Here is a 21,786-nt window from a genome sequence, read left to right as displayed (position 1 = left end):
CATGGCTCACCGCAGCCTCAACCTCCAGGCTCAAGAGATTCTCCCACCCCAGCCTACTGAGTGGCTGTCACATGCCTGGCAAAGTTTTGTTTTTGTTTTTGTAAAGATGGGGGTCTCACTATGTTGCCCAAGCTGGCAGACTTCTCATAGCTAAGCAGGATAGGGCTTAAACTAAACTGCTTTCTCCTACCTGTTACTCTAAAATACTGAAGACACCTGGGGTTAGAGTATGAATAATGATTTTGCTAGTTTTGTATTAATAATATCTAAGTTTAAAATATAATGAGAGAATAAGAATAGCAATTACCTTTGCTAAAGTTGATACAGAATGCACTTTCTTCTTATTGTTTACAATACTGTCAACCATGTCAGCTACTGATAGTCCAACAGACCAGGATCTTTGACTTTTTACTCTAAGCAGTTCCATGGCTCTAGGTTACAAAAATATATGATCTCAGAAAATCCACAGAATATGCACATTTAGTTTTACATTCTGGTTAAGGTATTAATTAGATGTTTCTATGACAGAAACGAGTTATACAGCAATTGTTAGGGAAGTCTATAGATAATCTAATGTTTATTTAAACTTTTCTTAAGATGTTAGGCAGTTCAAAGAAAATACAGATGACCTAATAACATAAAAAATGTTCACTGCCATTGATATTTAACCAAATATGAATTAAAACAATAAATACCTATTTGCCTACCGATAACTGGCAAAAATTAAAAAGACTGATAATTAACTTGGAGAAACTATTAACAGGCATTCTCATAACTGCTGTTGAGAATGTAAAGTGATCTAACCTTTTAAGAAGAAGATTTGGTAACATCTGATCTAGAAATTCCTCTTCTAGGTATTTATCTTATAGCAGTATGCTCAAGAGTGCAAAGATGTACATAATAAGCATGTCTGCATATTTGGAAACAACTCATCAAAAGAGGACTGGTTAAACAAATCACTACCATGTAGTACCATGTAGCTTTTGAGAAGAATAAGGTAGATTTACATGTACAATGTGCAAAAATGTCTGAGATTTATCATTAAGGAAAGAAATCAAGTTGCAGGATAGTTTGAATAACACAAATCTATATTATTATACATTTGTAGAAGCATTGAAAAACAATTTTTTCTTTTTAGAGATAGGGTCTCTATATTGCCCAAGCTGGTCTCAAACTCCTGGGCTCAACTGATCCTCCCATTTCAGCCTCCTGAGTAGAAAAAAATTTTTTTTTTTTTTTTTGAGACGGAGTCTCGCTCTGCCGCCCAGGCTGAAGTGCAGTGGCCGGATCTCAGCTCACTGCAAGCTCCGCCTCCCGGGTTCTCGCCATTCTCCTGCCTCAGCCTCCCGAGTAGCTGGGACTACAGGCGCCGCCACCTCGCCCGGCTAGTTTTTTGTATTTTTTAGTAGAGACGCGGTTTCACCGTGTCAGCCAGGATGGTCTCGATCTTCTGACCTCGTGATTCGCCCGTCTCGGCCTCCCAAAGTGCTGGGATTACAGGCTTGAGCCACCGCGCCCGGCCAGAAAAAAATTTTTTGGGCATGTGGACACTAAGTTGTCAAAAATGGTTGTCTCTGAAAAATGGAATTACCTTAGCTTTTTAATTTCTTTTAATACTTTATAGATATCTGCAGTATTTGAAATTTTATAATAAGCATACATTCTTTTGTAAATGATAAAAATATATAAACAGTTAAATTTTTTCCTTTTAAAAAGTATAAATGCAAGATTGTATAATCAGATTAGAATGAATTATACCATACACTAATCTTCTCAATAAAAAACAACACTTTTTCCAGTTGTTATATTCTAAAAGTCATAAGCTGATGGCTTTGAAAACTAAAAATGCCACCTCTCAGACTTCAGGAAAATGTTATTATGTGACAGTGAAACAACAAATGGCATGAATATAAATTCTGTGTAGAGTCCTGCCTATGGGGTACAGACCCCTGGAAGGCCTCTGGATAAAAGCAAAAGATAAAAGGATCTGTGTGTTACACTTTTTGTTTGCCTGAACATATAATATGGCTTATCCATTCGCATTAGACTGATTTCCAGTTCTATTTGCATGTGATTAATAGATACTCTTTTTTTTTTTTTTTTTTTTTTGAGACGGAGTCTCACGCTGTTGCCCAGGCTGGAGTGCAGTGGCGCGATCTCGGCTCACTGCAAGCTCCGCCTCCCGGGTTCCCGCCATTCTCCTGCCTCAGCCTCCTGAGTAGCTGGGACTACAGGTGCCCGCCACCGCGCCCGGCTAATTTTTTGTATTTTTAGTTGAGACGGGGTTTCACTGTGGTCTCGATCTCCTGACCTTGTGATCCGCCCGCCTCGGCCTCCCAAAGTGCTGGGATTACAGGCTTGAGCCACTGCGCCCGGCCTAGATACTCATTTTTAAGTGGTGTGGACAAATTATCTTCTACATTAAGAAAATCGTTGGCTTGGCACAGTGGCTCACATCTGTAATCCCAGTACTTTGGGAGGCCAAGGCGGGTGGATCATGCGGTCAGGAGATTGGGACCATCCTGACCAACATGGTGAAACCCTGTCTCTACTAAAATACAAAAAATTAGCTGGGCGTGGTGGTGCACACCTGTAATTCCAGCTACTTGGGAGGCTGAGGCAGGAGAATCACTTGAACCCAGGAGGCGGAGGTTACAGTGAGCCGAGATTGCGCCACTGACTCCAGCCTGGTGACAGAGCGAGGCTCAGATGTTTAGATATAGAAGCAGTAAATCACTGTCTACAAATAAAGAACATGTTTTTCCCTTTAAATGTGAACTGTGTTATCTGAAAAAGCTTGCAAAGCACTCTTAGATCTACTTTCAGATAAGAAATCAAAGAATATAAAACAGTGCTCCTTTATACGTTTGTGTTTCCTAGTTTTGTTTTCAGAAGCCTGGTAAGTACATACTGTATAAATAGCTGTTAGCTATGAAGTACATGATTTTTCGTTGGATAAATGCAAATTTCCAGTCAGTGTTACCTGTTGGACAGCTGCACTTCAGAGGTATGACTCGTTACTTCTTGGCCACTCCATGTGAGCACTAAAAATTAGATGAAGAATTAATTATGTTTTGCCAATGACTCTCTTTGGATTAAGATGTGATAACCGATCTTTTGCAGTCAAGGGTACCTGTGCTAATATTTATGTAGAAGTTTTTTCATTTCTAGCAAGTTAGATTTTTCCACTGGATGACAATAAATGTGCTATACCACTAGCCCAAGGTGAAGAAAACTCTGAACTACAAAAAACATTATCCCCAAAGTCTACTTGCCGTCTCCTTACCTGTTCTCTCTCATCGGTAACAGTTCTGCAAGGGCCATTTTACTATCAAAGTAGAAATCTATAAGCACTTGACATTTGTTCTGCTGAGAAATGCACTGAGACTAATTTCACCAGGTAAGGAATAATCTGATCACCTATTTTGGGCTAGAATTTCCATAGCTATTACAGAGGCAGAGAATCCTCTTCCTTTTTTTTTTTTTTTTTGAGATGGAGTCTTGCTCTGTCACCCAGGCTGAAGTGCAGTGGCACGATCTTGGCTCACTGCAACCTCTGCCTCCTGGGTTCAAGCGATTCTCACACCTCAGCCTCCTGAGTAGCTGGTGCATGCCACCACACCCTGCTAATTTTTGTGTGTGTGTTTTTAGTAGAGACGGGGTTTCACCATGTTGGCCAGGCTGGTCTTGAACTCCTAGACCTCGTAATCCACCTGCCTCGGCCTCCCAAAGTGCTGGGATTATAGGAGTGAGCCACCGCACCTGGCCCCAGGGTCCTGTTTTCTTTTTTTTTTTTTTTTTTTTGAGACGGAGTCTCGCTCTGTCGCCCAGGCTGGAGTGCAGTGGCGCGATCTCGGCTCACTGCAAGCTCCGCCTCCTGGGTTTACGCCATTCTCCTGCCTCAGCCTCCTGAGTAGCTGGGACTACAGGCGCCTGCCACCGCGCCCGGCTAATTTTTTTTTTTGTATTTTTAGTAGAGACGGGGTTTCACCGTGGTCTCGATCTCCTAACCTTGTGATCCGCCCGCCTCGGCCTCCCAAAGTGCTGGGATTACAGGCGTGAGCCACCGCGCCCGGCCCAGGGTCCTGTTTTCTAAAAGAATCTTCCGGGTTACCCATTTCCTCTCACTACATCATTTATAAAAACAATTCAAAACTTCAAAGCTGTATACACAGACTGGAAATTTCTTTATATGTTTTTTTTTCTTTTTTCTTTTTTTTTCTGTTTGAGATGGACTAGATCTGTTACCTAGCCTGGCGTGCAGTGGTGTGATCTTAGCTCACTGCAACCTCTGACTCCCCGTTCAAGCAATTCTGCCTCAGCCTCCTGAGTAGCTGGGACTACAGGCACCCACCACCACACCTGGCTAATTTTTGTATTTTTAGTACAGATGGTGTTTCGCCATGTTAGCGAAACATGGCAGGTCTCGAACTCCTGACCTCAGGTGATCCACCCACCTCGACCTCCCAAAGTGATAGGATTACAGGTGTGAGCCACCATGCCCGGCCAGACTAGAAATTTATATCACACTTTAATATTATTATTATTATTATTAGATACACAGTCTTACTTTGTCACCTAGGGTGGAGTGCAGTGGCACACTCTTGGCTCACTACAACCTCTGCCTCCTGGGTTCAAGCAATTCCTCTACCTCAGCCTCCCAAGCAGCTGGGATTAGAGGTGCCTGCCACCACAGCAAGCTAATTTTTGTATTTTTAGTAGAAACAGGATTTCACCATGTTGGCCAGGCTGGTCTTGAACTCTTTACCTCAGGTGATCTGCCTTGGCCTCCCAAAGTGCTGGGATTACAGGCGTGAGCCACTGAGCCCAACCGAACTTTAATATTAAATTGAAATTGCCGGTAACATTCTGAAACCTTTTCAATATTCATCTGTTTCTCATCTGTATGAAGACATTCTTTGATACAAATCTGCACATATTTGAGTAGGCAAAACAAAAATACACGTGGCTATAGAATAATATGTTTTAAGATACAAGAATTCTAAACTACATTCAAAATTAGGCCACTTAGTCATGTGTCAGCAACAAAGGACCCCATATGTATCCAGATGCCTCCCTTCCTCAAACTGATTATGAGCTCCCAGAGTGCAGGGACCATGTATTCTTCTTTTGTGTCCTCTTGTACATTTTTTTTTTTTTTTTTTTTTTGGAGATGGAGTCTCACTGTTACCCAGGATGGAATGCAGTGGCACCATCTCAGCTCACTGCAACCTCCGCCTCCGAGGTTCAGGCGATTCTCTTGCCTCAGCCTTACAAGTAACTGGGATCACAGATGTGTGCCTCAGACTCCCAAGTAGCTGGGATTACAGGTGTGCACCCCCACGCCCGGCTAATTTTATATTTTTAGTAGAGATGGGTTTTTACCATGTTGGGCAGGCTAGTCTCGAACTCCTGACCTCAAGTGATCCACCCGCCTTGGCCTCCCAAAGCGCTGGGATTACAGGCGTGAGCCACCGCGGCTGGCCCCTCTTGCACGTATTCTTTACCATGGTGTTGGGTACACAGAAGAAAATACAAAATCTCTCGCACAATTCATAATTATATTTGGTAAGAAAGGGGAAAACATGGCCGGGCGCGGTGGCTCACGCCTGTAATCCCAGCACTTTGGGAGGCCGAGGCGGGCGGATCACAAGGTCAGGAGATCGAGACCACGGTGAAACCCCGTCTCTACTAAAAATTACAAAAAATTAGCCGGGCGCGGTTGTGGGCGCCTGTAGTCCCAGCTACTCGGGAGGCTGAGGCAGGAGAATGGCGTGAACCCGGGAGGCGGAGCTTGCAGTGAGCCGAGATCGCGCCACTGCACTCCAGCCTGGGCTGGGCGACAGAGCGAGACTCGGTCTCAAAAAAAAAAAAAAAAAAAAAAAAAAAAAAAAAAAAAAAAAAAAAGAAAGGGGAAAACATACTTGCCATAGTTAAGTTGAAAAACGGAAAAGTTTTAAATTTTTTTTTTTTTTTTTTTTTAAGATAGTCTCACTCTGTTGCCCAGGCTGGAGTGCAGTGGTGTGATCTCGGCTCACTGCAACCCCTACCTCCCAGGTTCAAACAATTCTGCCTCAGTCTCCCAAGTAGCTGGGACTACAGGTGCCTGCCACCACGCCTGCCTAATTTTTGGTATTTTTAGTAGAGATGGGGTTTCACCATGTTGGCCAGGCTGGTCTCGATCTCCTGACCTTGTGATCCACCCACCTCAGCCTCTCAAAGTGCTGGGATTACAGGCGTGCACCACCACACCCAGCCAAAAGTTTTTATATAAGAAAAAAACACAAAACCATAAACTGTTTTATGAAAAATATAAATACATGTGGACAAATTAAGGGATTTTTAACAATGTTTTACTTAGATAGAAGGGTGATAGGTGGATTACTTTCTTTAAACATTAGCCTGAGTGTTTTGAAAAATGTGTTTTGGCATATGTGTTTTACTTAGATAGAAGGGAAATAGGTAGATTACTTTAAAAATTTGTTACATTATTTGTATGAACTTACTTAACTTGGAAACTTAAGGAAGGCTTCCTGGGAGAGGTGGCACTCAAGCCCAATCCTAAAGGATAAGCAGGAGTTAGCCAAGTGAACGAGTTCAGGTAAAGGAAGCAGCAGTTCCTAAGGTAAGGAGGCATGAGAGTGCATGAACCATTCAGTCAACTGCAAGTCAACCATCTGACTAGCATAGAATGCCTGGGAGAATGGGAGAAGATGAAGCAGGAAATAGATCTAAAGGTCCTGTATGTCATGTGATTCCTCCCTAGGCTGTAGCTGTCGCTTGTCTCTGAAATACCTGAAGAGAATATTTTATTTACACAACTGCTACTCTTATATCTGTTTCCAAATCCTAATGTTGCTTTACTTCAAAGAGTATTTTTATATGTCTTTCTGCCAATTTTCTATTCATCACTGTCTTGCCAATCACTGTAATAATAGCTACCATTTGCTGTGTGTTTGCTCTGTGCCAGATACTGTACTAAATGCTCTAGATAAATTATCTTAAGTGACAGCAAGGAAGAGCACAGCTTCAGAGTCAGATTAGGGTTCAAATCTCAGTTCTGCCCTTCACAGATATGTAACCTTGGGCAAATTACTTATCTCATTGAGCCTTAAGTTTCCTCCTGTATAAATCTGGATAACCACCACTCCTGCACAGAGAGTTTATAAAATTTAAATGAGATATGCAAAATATTTAATACACATAGTAGGCACAATAAAAAGTAATTATAATTGCAATTACTGTGATGGTATCACTTATACAAAAGTCCAACCAGTTGGTATCTGTACATGAAACCAGCAGAGGGAGCTTCTAATCCATTTCTGACACCAGGGCCAAAGTAAATATACCTATCCATGGATATAACTAGCTCTTCAAGAAGAGTAGAAGACAGAATAAAAAGTGATCACATGGTACCTCTAGAAGGCAGACAGGGAGATGGACTGGGGAGGAGTAAATAGTTAACTTCAGTATTGGTAATGTTCTTAATTGAGTATGGATTCATCAGTGCTCAGTTATGTTTTAACACTAGCATCATGTGTGTCAAATATTACATAATACTACATTTATGCAACCTCACTTTGCATGCACCTACATCTCTCTATTTCTAGTTCCAATTTGAGACCTCAAGACAGAATTACTACATCTCTTCCCTGTGGTTTTATTCTACTTCTCTTGGACCTCTCTCAGAGTATGTCAATACAGCCTTCCAGCCATTTCCAGTATTAGACTCAAAGTTTCCTAAAGACAAGGTCAGGTTCTTACACATCTATATAGTTCTAACAGCAGTCAACACAGTGTTTATTGAGCAAAGCAGGTGGTCAATAAATGTTTCTGAAAATAAATTCCTATATTTGGGATGAAAGGTCATTTAATCAAACACAAACTGCTTTTTGGTAGGTTTTAAATTGTTCCTCTTTGAAGAGCTCACAATAACTTCTACTAGATTGTTTTCTTCCTTTACCCAAATATACTAGGTTAGGGTAGGTGATATATTTATCACGTCACATCAGCCTGTATTTTCTCTTTATGAGACTTGAGAAATTAATACAACCATATTTCATACATTCTCACTCATCCAATATTTATTGTATATCAACTATTCCTCAAAACTTGTAAAGTAGAGAGGCTGGTTAAATAAATTATGGTATATCCAGTAGTTAAAAAGAATGAATGAGCTCTATGTTACTGTGCAATCATTCCACAATCATATTGGTAAGTAAAAGGGCAAGGTGAAGAATGATGTATGATGTCTATTTCACATATGTGTTTGTCTATACATAGAATATTTCTGGAAGATTATAAAAGAGACTGATAACTGTGATTGTCCCTAGGGAGAAGGATTGAGTGTCTGGCATCTAAGGGAGACTTTTCACTGCATATCTTTTTGTACTTATTTTTACAGTGTGAATGTACTACTTTTTCAACTAAAAGAACTTAATAATTTGCACTCTAAATAAGGAGAAGGTCACACACAAATCAGATAAGAACAAGCAGCAGGACAACAAAAGAAACATGATGAGACAATAGGTAGTTTATTACCTTATAGACTGAAATAGCTTTAGCTCAAAGGAGTGAAGAAATCACTGTGAAGTGATGTGATCAGGAAAAAACCTTTATTGTATAAGGGGTGCTTGACTTAGACCTTGAAAGATATCAATAAGATGGCCAAGAAGGCGAAGGAATTATGAGGTAAAAAAAGTGGGTAAATGTCCCTGTGGCAAAGCTGTGGGGTAGGCCTGGGAGACAAAAGACCTGGGTGCTAGTCCTTTGACCCTAAAAGCTGTAGGCTTCCAGGCAGGTCACTTTTACAATGCCTACATTCACTGGCTCCCTAAAACAAAATGTCCCTTCCAGCTCTCTCGTAACATGGCTATCTCCCAAACTATAATTGGGAGGAAAGATTAGGGTTATATTTTCGGGGTCCCTGAGTGCCAAGCAATGCAATTTAATGGTTTGGTCAGAGGAAGCCTCTGAAAGCTTCTGAAAATAACAACATGTTCTAGGAAGATTGAATTAATATGTGAGAGCACACAATAAACACTCTGTAAGTTTTGACTAATACTATTAATTTCACATCATTTATAGGGTAGACTAGAGGGGAAGATGTGAGATGTGCAATAACCAGGCAAGCAAGAGATCAACATGGACCAGAGGGTTTGGTCTATGTTGGGTTTTGAGTTTGATCGAATCCCTAGACATTCATTACTTGAATACATTTGCTCCAAGTTCTTGCTTGCTACCATTTTCCAGGGTCCTGTTGATCAGCGTGTAGTGTCAGGGAGCATCTGGAGCCTCAGAAGCATTTTCGCTCAGTCACACTGTCAGGTTTTTTAAGGGTTTATTTTATAGGCTGACTCATTCTAGCACTGAGCTTTCTAGTAGCCAGTGCAGATTTTTACAGATTTAAGATACTGCTTTATTTTATCAAAATGCTTTTCTTTTCTTTTTTTTTTTTGAGACGGAGTCTCGCTCTGTCGCCCAGGCTGGAGTGCAGTGGCCAGATCTCAGCTCACTGCAAGCTCCACCTCCTGGGTTTACGCCATTCTCCTGCCTCAGCCTCCCGAGTAGCTGGGACTACAGGTGCCCGCCACCTCGCCCGGCTAGTTTTTTGTATTTTTTAGTGGAGACGGGGTTTCAACATGTTAGCCAGGATGGTCTCAATCTGCTGACCTCGTGATCCGCCCGACTCGGCCTCCCAAAGTGCTGGGATTACAGGCTTGAGCCACCGATTAAAATGCTTTTCTTAAAAATTACATAAATACTACATATTTTTACTACACAGAAAACTACAAATTTTTAAGTTACCGCTAACCTAGATATCATCAATGTTAATATTTTATTTTAATGGCATCAAAGTATAGATGACACTTTAAATTCCAAGGAAATAGTTTTGAGAAGGTGATTTGCTTTGTGGAAATATGGTCTGACATCTATTTAACTTTTTTTTTTTTTTTTTTTTTTTTTGAGACGGAGTCTCACGCTGTTGCCCAGGCTGGAGTGCAGTGGCGCGATCTCGGCTCACTGCAAGCTCCGCCTCCCGGGTTCCCGCCATTCTCCTGCCTCAGCCTCCTGAGTAGCTGGGACTACAGGCGCCCGCCACCGCGCCTGGCTAATTTTTTGTATTTTTAGTAGAGACGAGGTTTCACTGTGGTCTCGATCTCCTGACCTTGTGATCCGCCCGCCTCGGCCTCCCAAAGTGCTGGGATTACAGGCTTGAGCCACCGCGCCCGGCCTATTTAACTTTTTAATGTGCATTAAAGTAAAAAACGAACTCTCAAAGTAAATTATCACCTCCTCACAGGCAGAGAGGTTCTTTTTGTTTCTTTTCTTTTTTTTTGAGATGAAGTCTCGCTCTGTCACCCAGGCTGGAGTGCAGTGGCGTAATCTTGGCTCACTGCAACCTCCGCCTCCCAGGTTCCAGCGATTCTCCTGCCTCAGCCTCCCGAGTAGCTGGGACTACAGGCACGCACTGCCATGCCTGGCTAATTTTTGTATTTTTAGTAGAGATGGGGTTTCTCCATGTTGGCCTGGATGCTCCTGATCTCCTGAGCTTGTGATCCATCCACCTCAGCCTCCCAAAGTGCTGGGATTACAGGCGTGAGCCACCACACCCAGCCCAGAGAGGTTATTTTCTGTATCATGCTCTACCTTGCAGCACTTACATGCTGAGTGAAATTAATAGTAAAGTACTTCAAATGATGAAGTAATGACTAACTTCCCCCAAATCACTTTCCAACTCTTCGATCGAGTATTCACAGATCTTCAAAATGTAATTTCAATTAGATTTATCTGGTTGAAACTTTCTGCAACAAGTAGTCCACATTTTTTATCCCATGAATATGCCATACTTAACTTTCTGCTTTTGCCTAATTCTGATTTCCCATTCCTAGAATGTTTTTCCTACTCTTCACTATCTATTAAAATCCTATTCATTCATCCAAACTCCAGTTCAAACTCCAAATGGCCTTTATAGAATTTTCTCTAGTAATTTCAGCCCATGTTAAATGCTCACTCATAAGTATCCAAGCACTGTAAGTGTATAGTACTCACTTTGGTACTTACTCAAATAGTATACTGTATCTTTATTGTACTCATATACTTAAATGAACAAAATCAGGGTAAAAAGCACTTTAATCACTGACTAACCTGGCTTTATAGCAAGAGAGAAACACTAAAGGAGTAAGGGAAGAGATTCTTAAGTCAAATAAGGAAAGCATTCCTTTGAAATAGGAAAAGGAGCTTTCCAATACAGGAAACTGAATGCCTTTTGTGGGAAAGAGCAAGTGGTTGGAGAAAAAGGCCATAGGGATAAACAATGAGTGAAAATTATGTTCAAACAGCAGCAGACAGGAGGCATGTATCTAGGGAGAAGGTCTGAACTTGGGAAAGGTAAGCAAGGTTGAAGGGTGGGGAGAGTAAAGGGAGAGTTCTATAGGTGCTTTAAAGTTTATTTAAATGTTTCTTTCTAAGCTGGGCGCGGTGGCTCACGCCTGTAATCCCAGCACTTTGGGAGGCTGAGACGGGCGGATCACAAGGTCAGGAGATCGAGACCATCCTGGCTAACACAGTGAAACCCCGTCTCTACTAAAAAATACAAAAAGCTAGCCGGGCGAGGTGGCGGGCGCCTGTAGTCCCAGCTACTCAGGAGGCTGAGGCAGGAGAATGGCGTGAACCCGGGAGGCGGAGCTTGCAGTGAGCTGAGATCTGGCCACTGCACTCCAGCCTGGGTGACAGAGCGAGACTCCGTCTCAAAAAAAAAAAAAAAAAAAAAAAAAAAAAAAAAAAAAATTAATGTTTCTTTCTGGAAAATTAAAGTTTTAAATTAATCCTGGACTCTGAAATTCAATTAAAAAATAAAATATCCTACTAAGTGGTCTTGTCTAACTTTAAATTTACTGAAAAGTAATTACAATCAGAATGACACATATGAGGAATTTATTCACAATATAGGGCCTGGTATACAGAAGGCACACTCAAATGTGGAACAAAGCCAATTAAGCCCACAATTCTGGGGTCCTCAGATATATGTGAATGCCACGACCACTGGCAATTTTGGTTATAACTAATAATAACGTACTTCTTTTTTTAGCAATGGGGTCTCACCCTGTCACCCAGGCTTGAATGCAGTGGTGCAATCATGGCTCACTGCAGCCTTGACCTCCTGGGCTTAAGGGATCCTCCCACTCAGTCTCCCGAGCCGCTGGGACTACAGGTATGCACTACCGTGTCTGGCTAATTTTTTATATCATTTTGTAGAGATGGGGTCTTGTTATGTTGCCCAAGCTGGTCTTGAAGTCCTGGCTTCAAGCAATCCTGCCTTGACCTCCCAAAGTGTTGGAATTACAGGCGTGAGCCACCACACCCAGCCTAAAAATGTACTTCTTACCTTTGTCTTCTCCTTGCTCGCCAATAACCCATACTTCTTTGCCTGAAGTCTGTGCCTTCAAAACATTTGTAATAATATACTGTAATCTCTGTGAATCCAGATTACATCCAATTCCAATCACTCGATTTGCAGGAAATGCACTCAGTTTCCATGTCACATAGGTCATGATTTCCACTAAATATTCCATACAAAGTAAAAAATGTAAAGGTTAAAAAATATATACTTCTAGCCTAGCTCACAAAATATTTATTATTTTAGTAACTATATTAGGTCCTCAATGTACTGCAGCATTATATATATATATATATGTACATATATATATATATAGCTGGGACTATAGGCACGTGCCACCACGCCCAGTTAATTTTTGTATTTTTAGTAGAGACAGGGTTTCACCATGTTGGCCAGGATGGTCTCGATCTCTTGACCTCGTGATCCACTCGCCTTGGCCTCCCAAAGTGCTGGGATTATAGGCGTGAGCCACCGTGCCTGGCCCATAACATATTTTTAATATACATTAGAAACACTAACAAGGGCCGGGCGCGGTGGCTCACGCCTGTAATCCCAGCACTTTGGGAGGCTGAGGCGGGCGGATCACGAGGTCAGGAGATCGAGACCAGCCTGGCTAACACGGTGAAACCCCGTCTCTACTTTAAAATACAAAAAACTAGCCGGGCGAGGTGGCGGCGCCTGTAGTCCCAGCTACTAGGGAGGCTGAGGCAGGAGAATGGCGTGAACCCGGGAGGCGGAGCTTGCAGTGAGCTGAGATCTGGCCACTGCGCTCCAGCCTGGGCGACAGAGCGAGACTCCATCTCAAAAAAAAAAAAAAAAAAAAAAAAAAAAGAAACACTAACAAGGTTTCAACAAGATACATTTTACTCTGTGTGTGTGTGTGGCGGGGGGGGGGGGGGGGGGGGGGGGGGGGGGGGTGTGTGTGTGTGTGTGTGTGGTTTTTTTGAGACGGAGTATTGCTCTGTCCCGCAGGCTGGAGTGCAGTGGCACGATCTGGGCTCACTGCAACCTCTGCCTCCCAGGTTCAAGGGATTCTCCTACCTCAGTCTCCCTAGTAGCTGGGATTACAGGCGTGCACCACCACACCCGGCTACTTTTTGTATTTTTAGTAGAGACGGGTTTTCACCATGATGACCAGGCTGGTCTCGAACTCCTGACCTCGGGTGATCCACCTGCCTCAGCCTCCCAAAGTGCTGGGATTACAGGCGTGAGCCACTGTGTCTGGCCAAATTTTATTGTTAAATATATAATTGTCAGGGGTAGAAAATAGATAATTCCTAGAACAGTTAAGTGAGGATAAAAACTGGTACAAAAAAACAAAAAATAATTTCTTCTTATTGATTTGAGTTTTCTTTTACATCTATCTTAAACTGAATTTATCTTTTTTTTTGAGACGGAGTCTTGCTCTGTTGCCCAGGCTGGAGTGCAGTGGCACGATCTTGGCTCACTGCAAGCTCCGCCTCCCAGGTTCATGCCATTCTCCTGTCTCAGCCTCCCAAGTAGATGGGACTATAGGTGCCTGCCACCACGCCCGGCTAATTTTTTGTATTTTTAGTAGAGATGGGGTCTCACCATGTTAGCCAGGATGGTCTCAATCTCCTGACCTCGTGATCCACCTGCCTCGGCCTCCCAAAGTGCTGGGATTACAGGTGTGAGCCACTGTGCCCAGCCTAACTGAATTTCTATCTTTAAATTAAAATACTGATTCATATGCCACCTGGATTCAGTGTAGCATTATAAATGAAAACACAACTACTTTTTTCTTACATTCCAAAAGGATGTCAAGAATTAAAGAGATCAATGTCACTCAACAAATTACTACAAAAAAAAAAGTGAAATGCGTACAATACCCCTACATTGGGAACATTTAAAAAAAATCTGTTCACCAATTTGAGTCCAGTACAAACTAACTCTTTGAAAACATTTCTATTTTTGAGTATGACAATTCCAAAACAACCTGCAAAATACAAAATGTTAAAAACGTACTCTGGCATGCTAACATTTTTGACACTTCAGAATTAACAAAATATGCATATAAGTCATTGCATTTTTCTCTTGGGAGTTTAAACATCTTCTCACTGAGGAAGGTATGGCTTAAAACCTAGAACATAATATCATATTTCATTAAAAAATTGTATGCTGGAACCTTCTAGATCATGTTAGTCATAACAAGTAACTGGTTGCCAGAATACTACACTGTTTATTATATAGGCAATTTTGCTGAATATTCTAGCCGTCTCTTTATAATTTAAAGGTTTTGTTTGTTTTTTGGTTTTTGTTTTTTGAGGCAGAGTCTCGCTCTGTTGGCCAGCTGGGGTGCAGTGACGCCATCTCGGCCTCACTGCAACCACCACCTCCTGGGTTCAAGCAATTCTCCCGCCTCAGCCTCCCAAGTAGCTGGGATTACAGGCGCCCGCCACCATGCCTGGCTAACTTTTGTATTTTTGGTAGAGACGGGGTTTCACCATGTTGGCCAGGCTGGTCTCGAACTCCTGACCTCAGGTGATCCGCCCGCCTCAGACTCCCAAAGTGTTGGGATTACAGGTATGAGTCACTGTGCCTGGCCCTAAAGTTTTATGGTTTTTATCAATAATGGCAATTCTACTGATGCACTTGACCATCAACTTAATTTAAAATAAAGCATTTTACCTGGTTGAGATGCAATGAGCAGGACACTGTGTTGACTATAATGTCCCAGAGCTGGGACAAGGGCTCTGAACATATCCACATTGCTCTGTACCACATCAAGGTAGGACTGAGAACTACCCAAGGAGTTGACTGTGAAGATCACCACCTTGGAATGAGCAGAGGCAGACAAATCTAGTGAATGAAAAGAAACAGTCTGAGCTGAAGATACAAGATTTAATCAAGTTCTAGTTCACAATTAAAAGGTTGTTCTTTTCAACAGAGAATTTTTAGGCATGCCTCCCCATAAATCAACCCCATATCCACAAAAGCATACAAAATGCAGAGGTTTGCCTCCAAATAGAGGGTTAAGAGTAAGTGTTGGCTGGGTGTGGTGGCTCACGCCTGTAATCCCAGCACTTTGGCAGGCTGAGACTGGTGGATCACTTGAGGCCAGGAGTTTGAGACCAGCCTGGCTAACATGACGAAACCCCATCTTTACTAAAAATACAAAAATTAGCCAGGCATGGTGGTGTGTGACTGTATAGTCTCAGCTACTCAGGAGGCTGAGGCAGAGATTCGGTTGAGCCCGGGAGGCGGAGGTTCAGTGAGCTGAGATCTCGCCATTGCACTCCAGAGTCTTACGACAGAGTGAGACTCTGTCTCAATAAAAAAGAGTAAGAGTGTATCCCAAGGGGGGAAGATAGCAATAGTAATAAACAAAATAAATTATGGGATCTAAAACCTACAAACAGGAACTGAGTTTTTTATATAAGTTACAATTTTAAGGGAAAATATATATTATGCTATAGGCAAAATGAACCTAAAATCAATTACACCATCGTTTCCTAAACTGTGAGTTTAGGCGCCCTAAAGCTCCTTGAAAGAAACTCGGAGGCCATCACGGAGGAGTGGAAATAAGTAGGAAGAAGTCTGGTAAGCACAGCTCTAGGCCACTTACTTTGGCCTATCCAAGCAGAGTAGTGCTGCTTTTTAAAAATCTGTTTTACTTATCAAGGATTCTACTCTAAAGAGTGGTTTAAAAATCTCTAAATTAAATATCTTGGCTTTTCTTTTTTTTTTTTTTTTTTTTTTAATAAAGAGACAAGGTCTCACTATATTGCCCAGGCTGGACTCAAACTCCTGGGCTCAAGTAATCCTCCTGCTTCCGCCTCCTGAGAAGCTGAGACTTTACCGCACCTGCCTCATTTGTAAATATTGACTTTTCTTATACTGAAGGTACTTGGGTAACTACCACTTTCAATGGGAACTACAGGTAATCAACTGTTATGACTTAGGAAAAGCTAGTCTATGGAGTTCACTCTGACTCCAGAGCACCTTTGACCCTCCATCACATGTTATGCTGTTACAACTATATTACTCACCATTGCACAGTGTGTTTTACAGTAAGTACATGCCCAAACCGTGGCCAGATCTTACCAACATCAGAAATAAGAGAACCATAATAAAGTAATTAGAATGGCATCAGTCCAGTCAACATTTACAAATGAATATTAGCCTCTCAGGGAGACAGCAGACTCCATTGTTTATATTCTTAATTAAGCCCGTAAGGCAATCTTTCTTCTTTTTTATGAAATGGAGTTTTGCTCTTGTTGCCCCAGGCTGGAGTCCAATGGCACGATCTCGGCTCACCACAACCTCTGCCTCCCAGGTTCAAGAGATTCTCCTGCCTCAGCCTCCCAAGTAGCTGGGATTACAGGTATGTGTCACCATGCCCAGCTGATTTTGTATTTTTAGTAGAGGTGGGGTTTCTCCATGTTGGTGAGTCTGGTCTCGAACTCCTGACCTCAGGTGATCCACCCACCTCAGCCTCCCAAAGTGCTGGGATTACAGGCATGAGCCACCACACCCGGCTAAGGCCATCTTTCTGAACAAGTTTCAGAAGGAAACATTTGTGCAATGTGTCCACTGGAGATGCATTATCTAATTTTACTTCCTATTCTGATACAGTTGTAGTGATGGCAGATCTAAACACTAAGTCCTATATTTTAATTACGGTTCTTCATGAGTCCTCTTAAGTAATTCCAATGTTGTAGGGTTCACAGTGGATACCTGGTGATGAGTCAAAACCTCAAAAATTAGAAGACATTAGAGCTGGAAGGGATACACTTAACAATTCCATATGTGTCAAACACTGTTCTAACAGTTCTCCATATATTTATTTGCTTAATCTAATCAACAATACACAATGGAGTATTTTACAGATGAGAAATCTGAGGCACAGAGAAGTTAAATAACCTGCTCAAAGTCATAGAGCTGAAGTGTAGAGCCAGAGGTTAAGCCCATGCAGTCTGACTTCAAAGTGCTACTAAACACTATGCTACATTTAGAAACTTACTACTACACCCTCATAAGGATGAGGAAATTGTTATGTGGAGAGGTTAGGTGGTCTGTCCATATTATGAAATATCAGTGGACAGTTCAATTTATAACTCTACAATCTGGCCACAGGCTATCGTGATTTCTTTTCTTTGCTCCTTTAGCTTCCTCATCTTCAAGGTTGACTTAGGAGTAAACATAGTAGTGGCTGCCTAATGTGACTGCTTTTCTTTTTTTGTTTTGTTTTGTTTTATTTTTTTGAGACAGGGTCTCACTCTGTTGCCCAGGCTGGCATGTAGTGGTGTACAATCCCGGCTCACTGTAACCTCTGCCTCCCGGTTTCAAGCGATTCTCCTGCCTCAGCCTCCCTAGTAGCTGGGATCACAGGTTCCCGCCACTGCGCCCGGCTAATTTTTGTATTTTTAGTAAAGACAGAGTTCCACCATGTTGACCAGGCTGGTCTCGAACTCCTCACCTCAGGTGATCTGCCTGCCTTGGCCTCCCAAAGTGCTGGAATTGCAGGCATGAGCCACTGTACCCGGCCCCTAATATGATTTCAAAAGTACAAGAAAGGTTTCCTACTCCAAAAGATCTTCCCATCAAGCTCTCAGGCCTTTAAATCAATTCCTTTATTTTTTATTTATTTACTTTGTTTTGTTTTTGTTTTTTTGAGAGGGAGTCTCGCTCTGTCTCCCAGACTGGAGTGCAGTGGCCCGATCTTGGCTCACTGCAAGCTCCGCCTCCTGGGTTCAGGCCATTCTACCTCAGTCTCCTGAGTAGCTGGGACTACAAGTGCCCACCACCACACAGGGCTAAATTTATGTTTTTATTTTTAGTAGAGACAGGGTTTCATCGTGTTAGCCAGGATGGTCTCGATCTCCTGACCTCATGATCCACCCGCCTTGGCCTCCCAAAGTGCTGGGATTACAGGTGTGAGCCACCGCGCCTGGCCTTAATTTTTTTTTTTTTGAGATGGAGTTTCACTCTTGTCACCCAGGCTGGAGTACAATGGTGCCATCTTGGCTCACTGCAACCTCTGCCCAGGTTCAAGTGATTCTCCTGCCTCAGCCTCCTGAGTAGCTGGGATTACAGGTGTCCATCACCATGCCCAGCTAATTTTTGGATTTTTAGTAGAGACAGGGTCTCACCATGTTGGCCAGGCTGGTCTCGAACTCCTGACCTCAGGTGATCCAATTGCCTCGGCCTCCCAAAGTCCTGGAATTACAGGCGTGAGCCACTGTGCCCGGCCTCCTTTGAGTTTAAAAGCCAGTATTTCTTTCAAAGTTTTCTTTTAGACATGGGGTCTTGCTATGTTGCCCAGGCTGGATTCAAATCCCTGGGCTCAAATAATCCTTCAGCCTCAGCCTGCCAAGTAGGAGGTACTATATAGGTGTATGCCACAGCACCCAGCTCAGTATTTCTTTAAATTCTCCTACATAAACTTGTGATGCAGGCTGAATTGGTCTATATTCATTCCCTAGAAAATTTACCTAATTTTCCTGATACTGGCTTTTGCTCAAATTCTCACTGCACTTACCACATGTTTGACAAACATCTGCTTAACTGTCTACATCAAACATATTATGAGCTCTAGGGGAGCAGGGGTTATTTGTTTCTTACTCATCTTTCCACCTCCAAGATCTAGTCGCATAGCAATTAGAACATTTCCCCCAACTTTCTGCCAGTCCAAATCTCCCCAATCCCAAAAGAACCAGCAACTATCTCAATCCTAATCAGCTGAAAGCAATCTCTGTCTCTACCCAACTTCGAGTCCTCCCTGTCTGGACCACTCTCTTGGCATTAATCACATAGTGTCTCCTCACTCTCTTGTCATGAATGACTGTTTACATATTGCATGTGTTTTTTTATCTGAACTTTAAGCTGCTTCTGACCAAGTAGAGTCTTCCATTTCTATCAATCCCTTGCAGCAGTTCTTAAATGCTAGGCTAGGTGCCTAAGCATAACCTGGGAAGCTTAATAAAAATGCAGATTAGCCCATGTTCTGAAGATTTTACTTAAATATATAAGGGGAAATAGCTTCCAGGAATGCAAACCCCCAGATGATTCTGATGCACAGCCAGGTTTGGTTAGCATTGCTCCACAGACAACTAAGTTCCTTGTACCTAGCACTCAAAATCTTTGTCTGACTCTTCAAGTCTTCCCTTACAAGTTGATGATTTAATAAGGGAAGAAGATTATAAAGAGAATTAGAAAGAACTTTAAGCATGATTATACAAAGCTATAAATTACAAGGTTAAGGATCAGGATAGGACAGGCGCGGTGGCTCATGCCTGTAATCCCAGCACTTTGGGAGGTGGGTGGATCATGAGGTCAGGAGTTCGAGATCAGCCTGGCCAACATGGTGAAACCCCGTCTCTACTAAAAATACAAAAAAATTAGCAGGGTATGGTGGCACATGCCTGTAATCTCAGTTACTCAGGAGGCTGAAGCTAGAGAATCGCTTGAACCTGGGAGGCGGAGGTTGTAGTAAGCTGAGATGGCGCCACTGCACCCCAGCCTGGGTGACCAAGTGAGACTCCGTCACCAAAAAAAAAAAAAAAAAAAAAAAAGCATCAGGATAAAAATTCATTTGACAATAATGAATTCAACAAACCCCTACTAAGGTCCTGTTATGTCCCAGGTAATATGTTAGGCCCTAAGAAAACAAAAGTGAACATGATATTGTCCCTACTCTATATATCACACAACGTAGTACAAGGGTTAGTAAGGAGAGCTTCAAAATGAGACTGCCTGGTTCAAATATGAGCTGTCTCACTTAGACTTAGCATAATGGTAAAGTTTCTTCCCATGCCAAGAACTCGGTCAGCATCTGTGTTATAAGGACACAAGCCTCTCACCTCTTTCCCATTTCTATAGGTAGCCCAGAAAAAACTATATCCTTCCTGCTAAGCCAAGGTCTACAACCTAAACCAAAGGCTGGTCACAGTTATACTAAGGGATGATCAAATCAAGTATGTCAAAACACCCAGTAAATAATATTTCATGCTTTAATATACTACTCTTCTCAGATGAGGCTAACGTTATGATGAATGAAATATGAACTCATTTTAAAACAGTGCTGATTATTTAAAATACTGAAAGACCAGGTAACTCTGTATCAAATAATGATGTGTAAATACTGTGGAGAGCTATTGAAATATTCTAGCTACTCTATCAGTCTGAATATACTGAAGACACTACACATATTTTCATTTATCTGGTATATCATTAAACCATTCTCACAGTACTAAAAATTATTGAACATACTCTTTTCAAATTATTTTTTAATATGACCCAAAATTTTAGAAATTTGTGTTCTCTCATACTAATGATAATGACCATTAGTCTAGAAAACTGTGCTAAGATGATAGCTATTAAAAATCTTCCTGAAGGCTGGGTGTAGTGGCTCACGCCTATAATCCCAGCATTTTGGGAGGCCAAGGTAGGTGGATCACTTGAGGCCAGGAGTTTGAAACCAGCCTGGACAACATGGTGAAACCCCATCTCTACTAAAAATACAAAAATTAGCCAGGCGTGGTGGTGTGCACCTGTAATCCCAGCTACTCAGGAGGCCGAGGCAGGAGAGTCACTTGAACCCAGGAGGCGGAGGTGGCAGTGAGCTGAGATTGCACCACTGCACTCCAGCCTGAGCAACAGAGCAAGACTGTCTCAAAAAATAAAAATTAAAATTAAAAAATTAGGCCGGGTGTGGTGGCTCACGCCTGTAATCACAGCACTTTGGGAGGCTGAGGTGGGCGGATCACCTGAGGTCGGGAGTTCAAGACTAGCCTGACCCACATGGTGAAACCCTGTCTCTACTAAAAATGCAAAATTAGCCAGGCATGGTGGTGCATGGCTGTAATCCCAGCTACTCGGGAGGCTGAGGCAGCAGAATCGCTTGAACCTGGGAGGCGGAGGTTGCAGTGAGCTGAGTCCACGCCATTGCACTCCAGTCTGGTGACAGAGTGAGACTCTGTCTCAGAAAAAGAAAAAAAAGGTTGGTCAGGCATGGTGGGGCATACGTATAGTCCCAGCTACTCAGGAGGCTGAAGCAGGAAAATCCCTTGAACCCGGGAGGTAGAGGTTGCAGCGAGCTATCATCTTGCCACTACATTCCAGCTCGGACAACAGAGTGAGCCTCCATCTCAAAAAAAAAAAAAAAAAAAAAATCCTATGTTCTTTTGGAGGGGAAAATCCCAATGAATGAATTCATAGTAACTTTGGGCATTATGTTTCAGTCAATGAATAGACTGAAATGGTGAAATGTGTAGATTTTTAAAGTGTTAAACAGGGATACTCATATTTAAACAATGTAGGAAATCACTGTTCAGTTCAGGCGCATGGTTTAATCATTACTGCTGCAGTGAGCTGGGTTTTGGAGTTCTATAAAGAATGCTGAGGCCGGGCGCAGTGGCTCACGG

The 21,786-nt window shown here is 42.3% G+C and overlaps 1 protein-coding gene across 7 annotated transcripts in view; it reads right to left on the bottom strand.

Moving 5' to 3' along the window:
- The window catches only part of LOC105486987 (UEV and lactate/malate dehyrogenase domains), a 72,249-nt gene that overhangs the window by 3,971 nt on the left and 46,492 nt on the right, over positions 1-21,786 (bottom strand). For 6 of the 7 annotated variants that reach the window (XM_024794489.2, XM_011750215.3, XM_011750216.3 and 3 more), the window contains 4 exons: positions 15,050-15,220; positions 12,389-12,562; positions 2,984-3,044; positions 308-431 (listed from right to left, as the gene is read on the bottom strand). In XM_024794489.2, coding sequence (XP_024650257.1) covers positions 308-431; positions 2,984-3,044; positions 12,389-12,562; positions 15,050-15,220 — 530 coding nt within the window. Of the gene's footprint in view, positions 1-307; positions 432-2,979; positions 3,045-12,388; positions 12,563-15,049; positions 15,221-21,786 lie in introns of those variants that run through there. The other variant, XM_071074980.1, reaches the window with a different exon arrangement.

Source organism: Macaca nemestrina, chromosome 12 (assembly GCF_043159975.1).
Source record: "Macaca nemestrina isolate mMacNem1 chromosome 12, mMacNem.hap1, whole genome shotgun sequence".
Taxonomy (NCBI): domain Eukaryota; kingdom Metazoa; phylum Chordata; class Mammalia; order Primates; family Cercopithecidae; genus Macaca; species Macaca nemestrina.
This window is presented reverse-complemented; position numbering and strand designations above follow the sequence as displayed.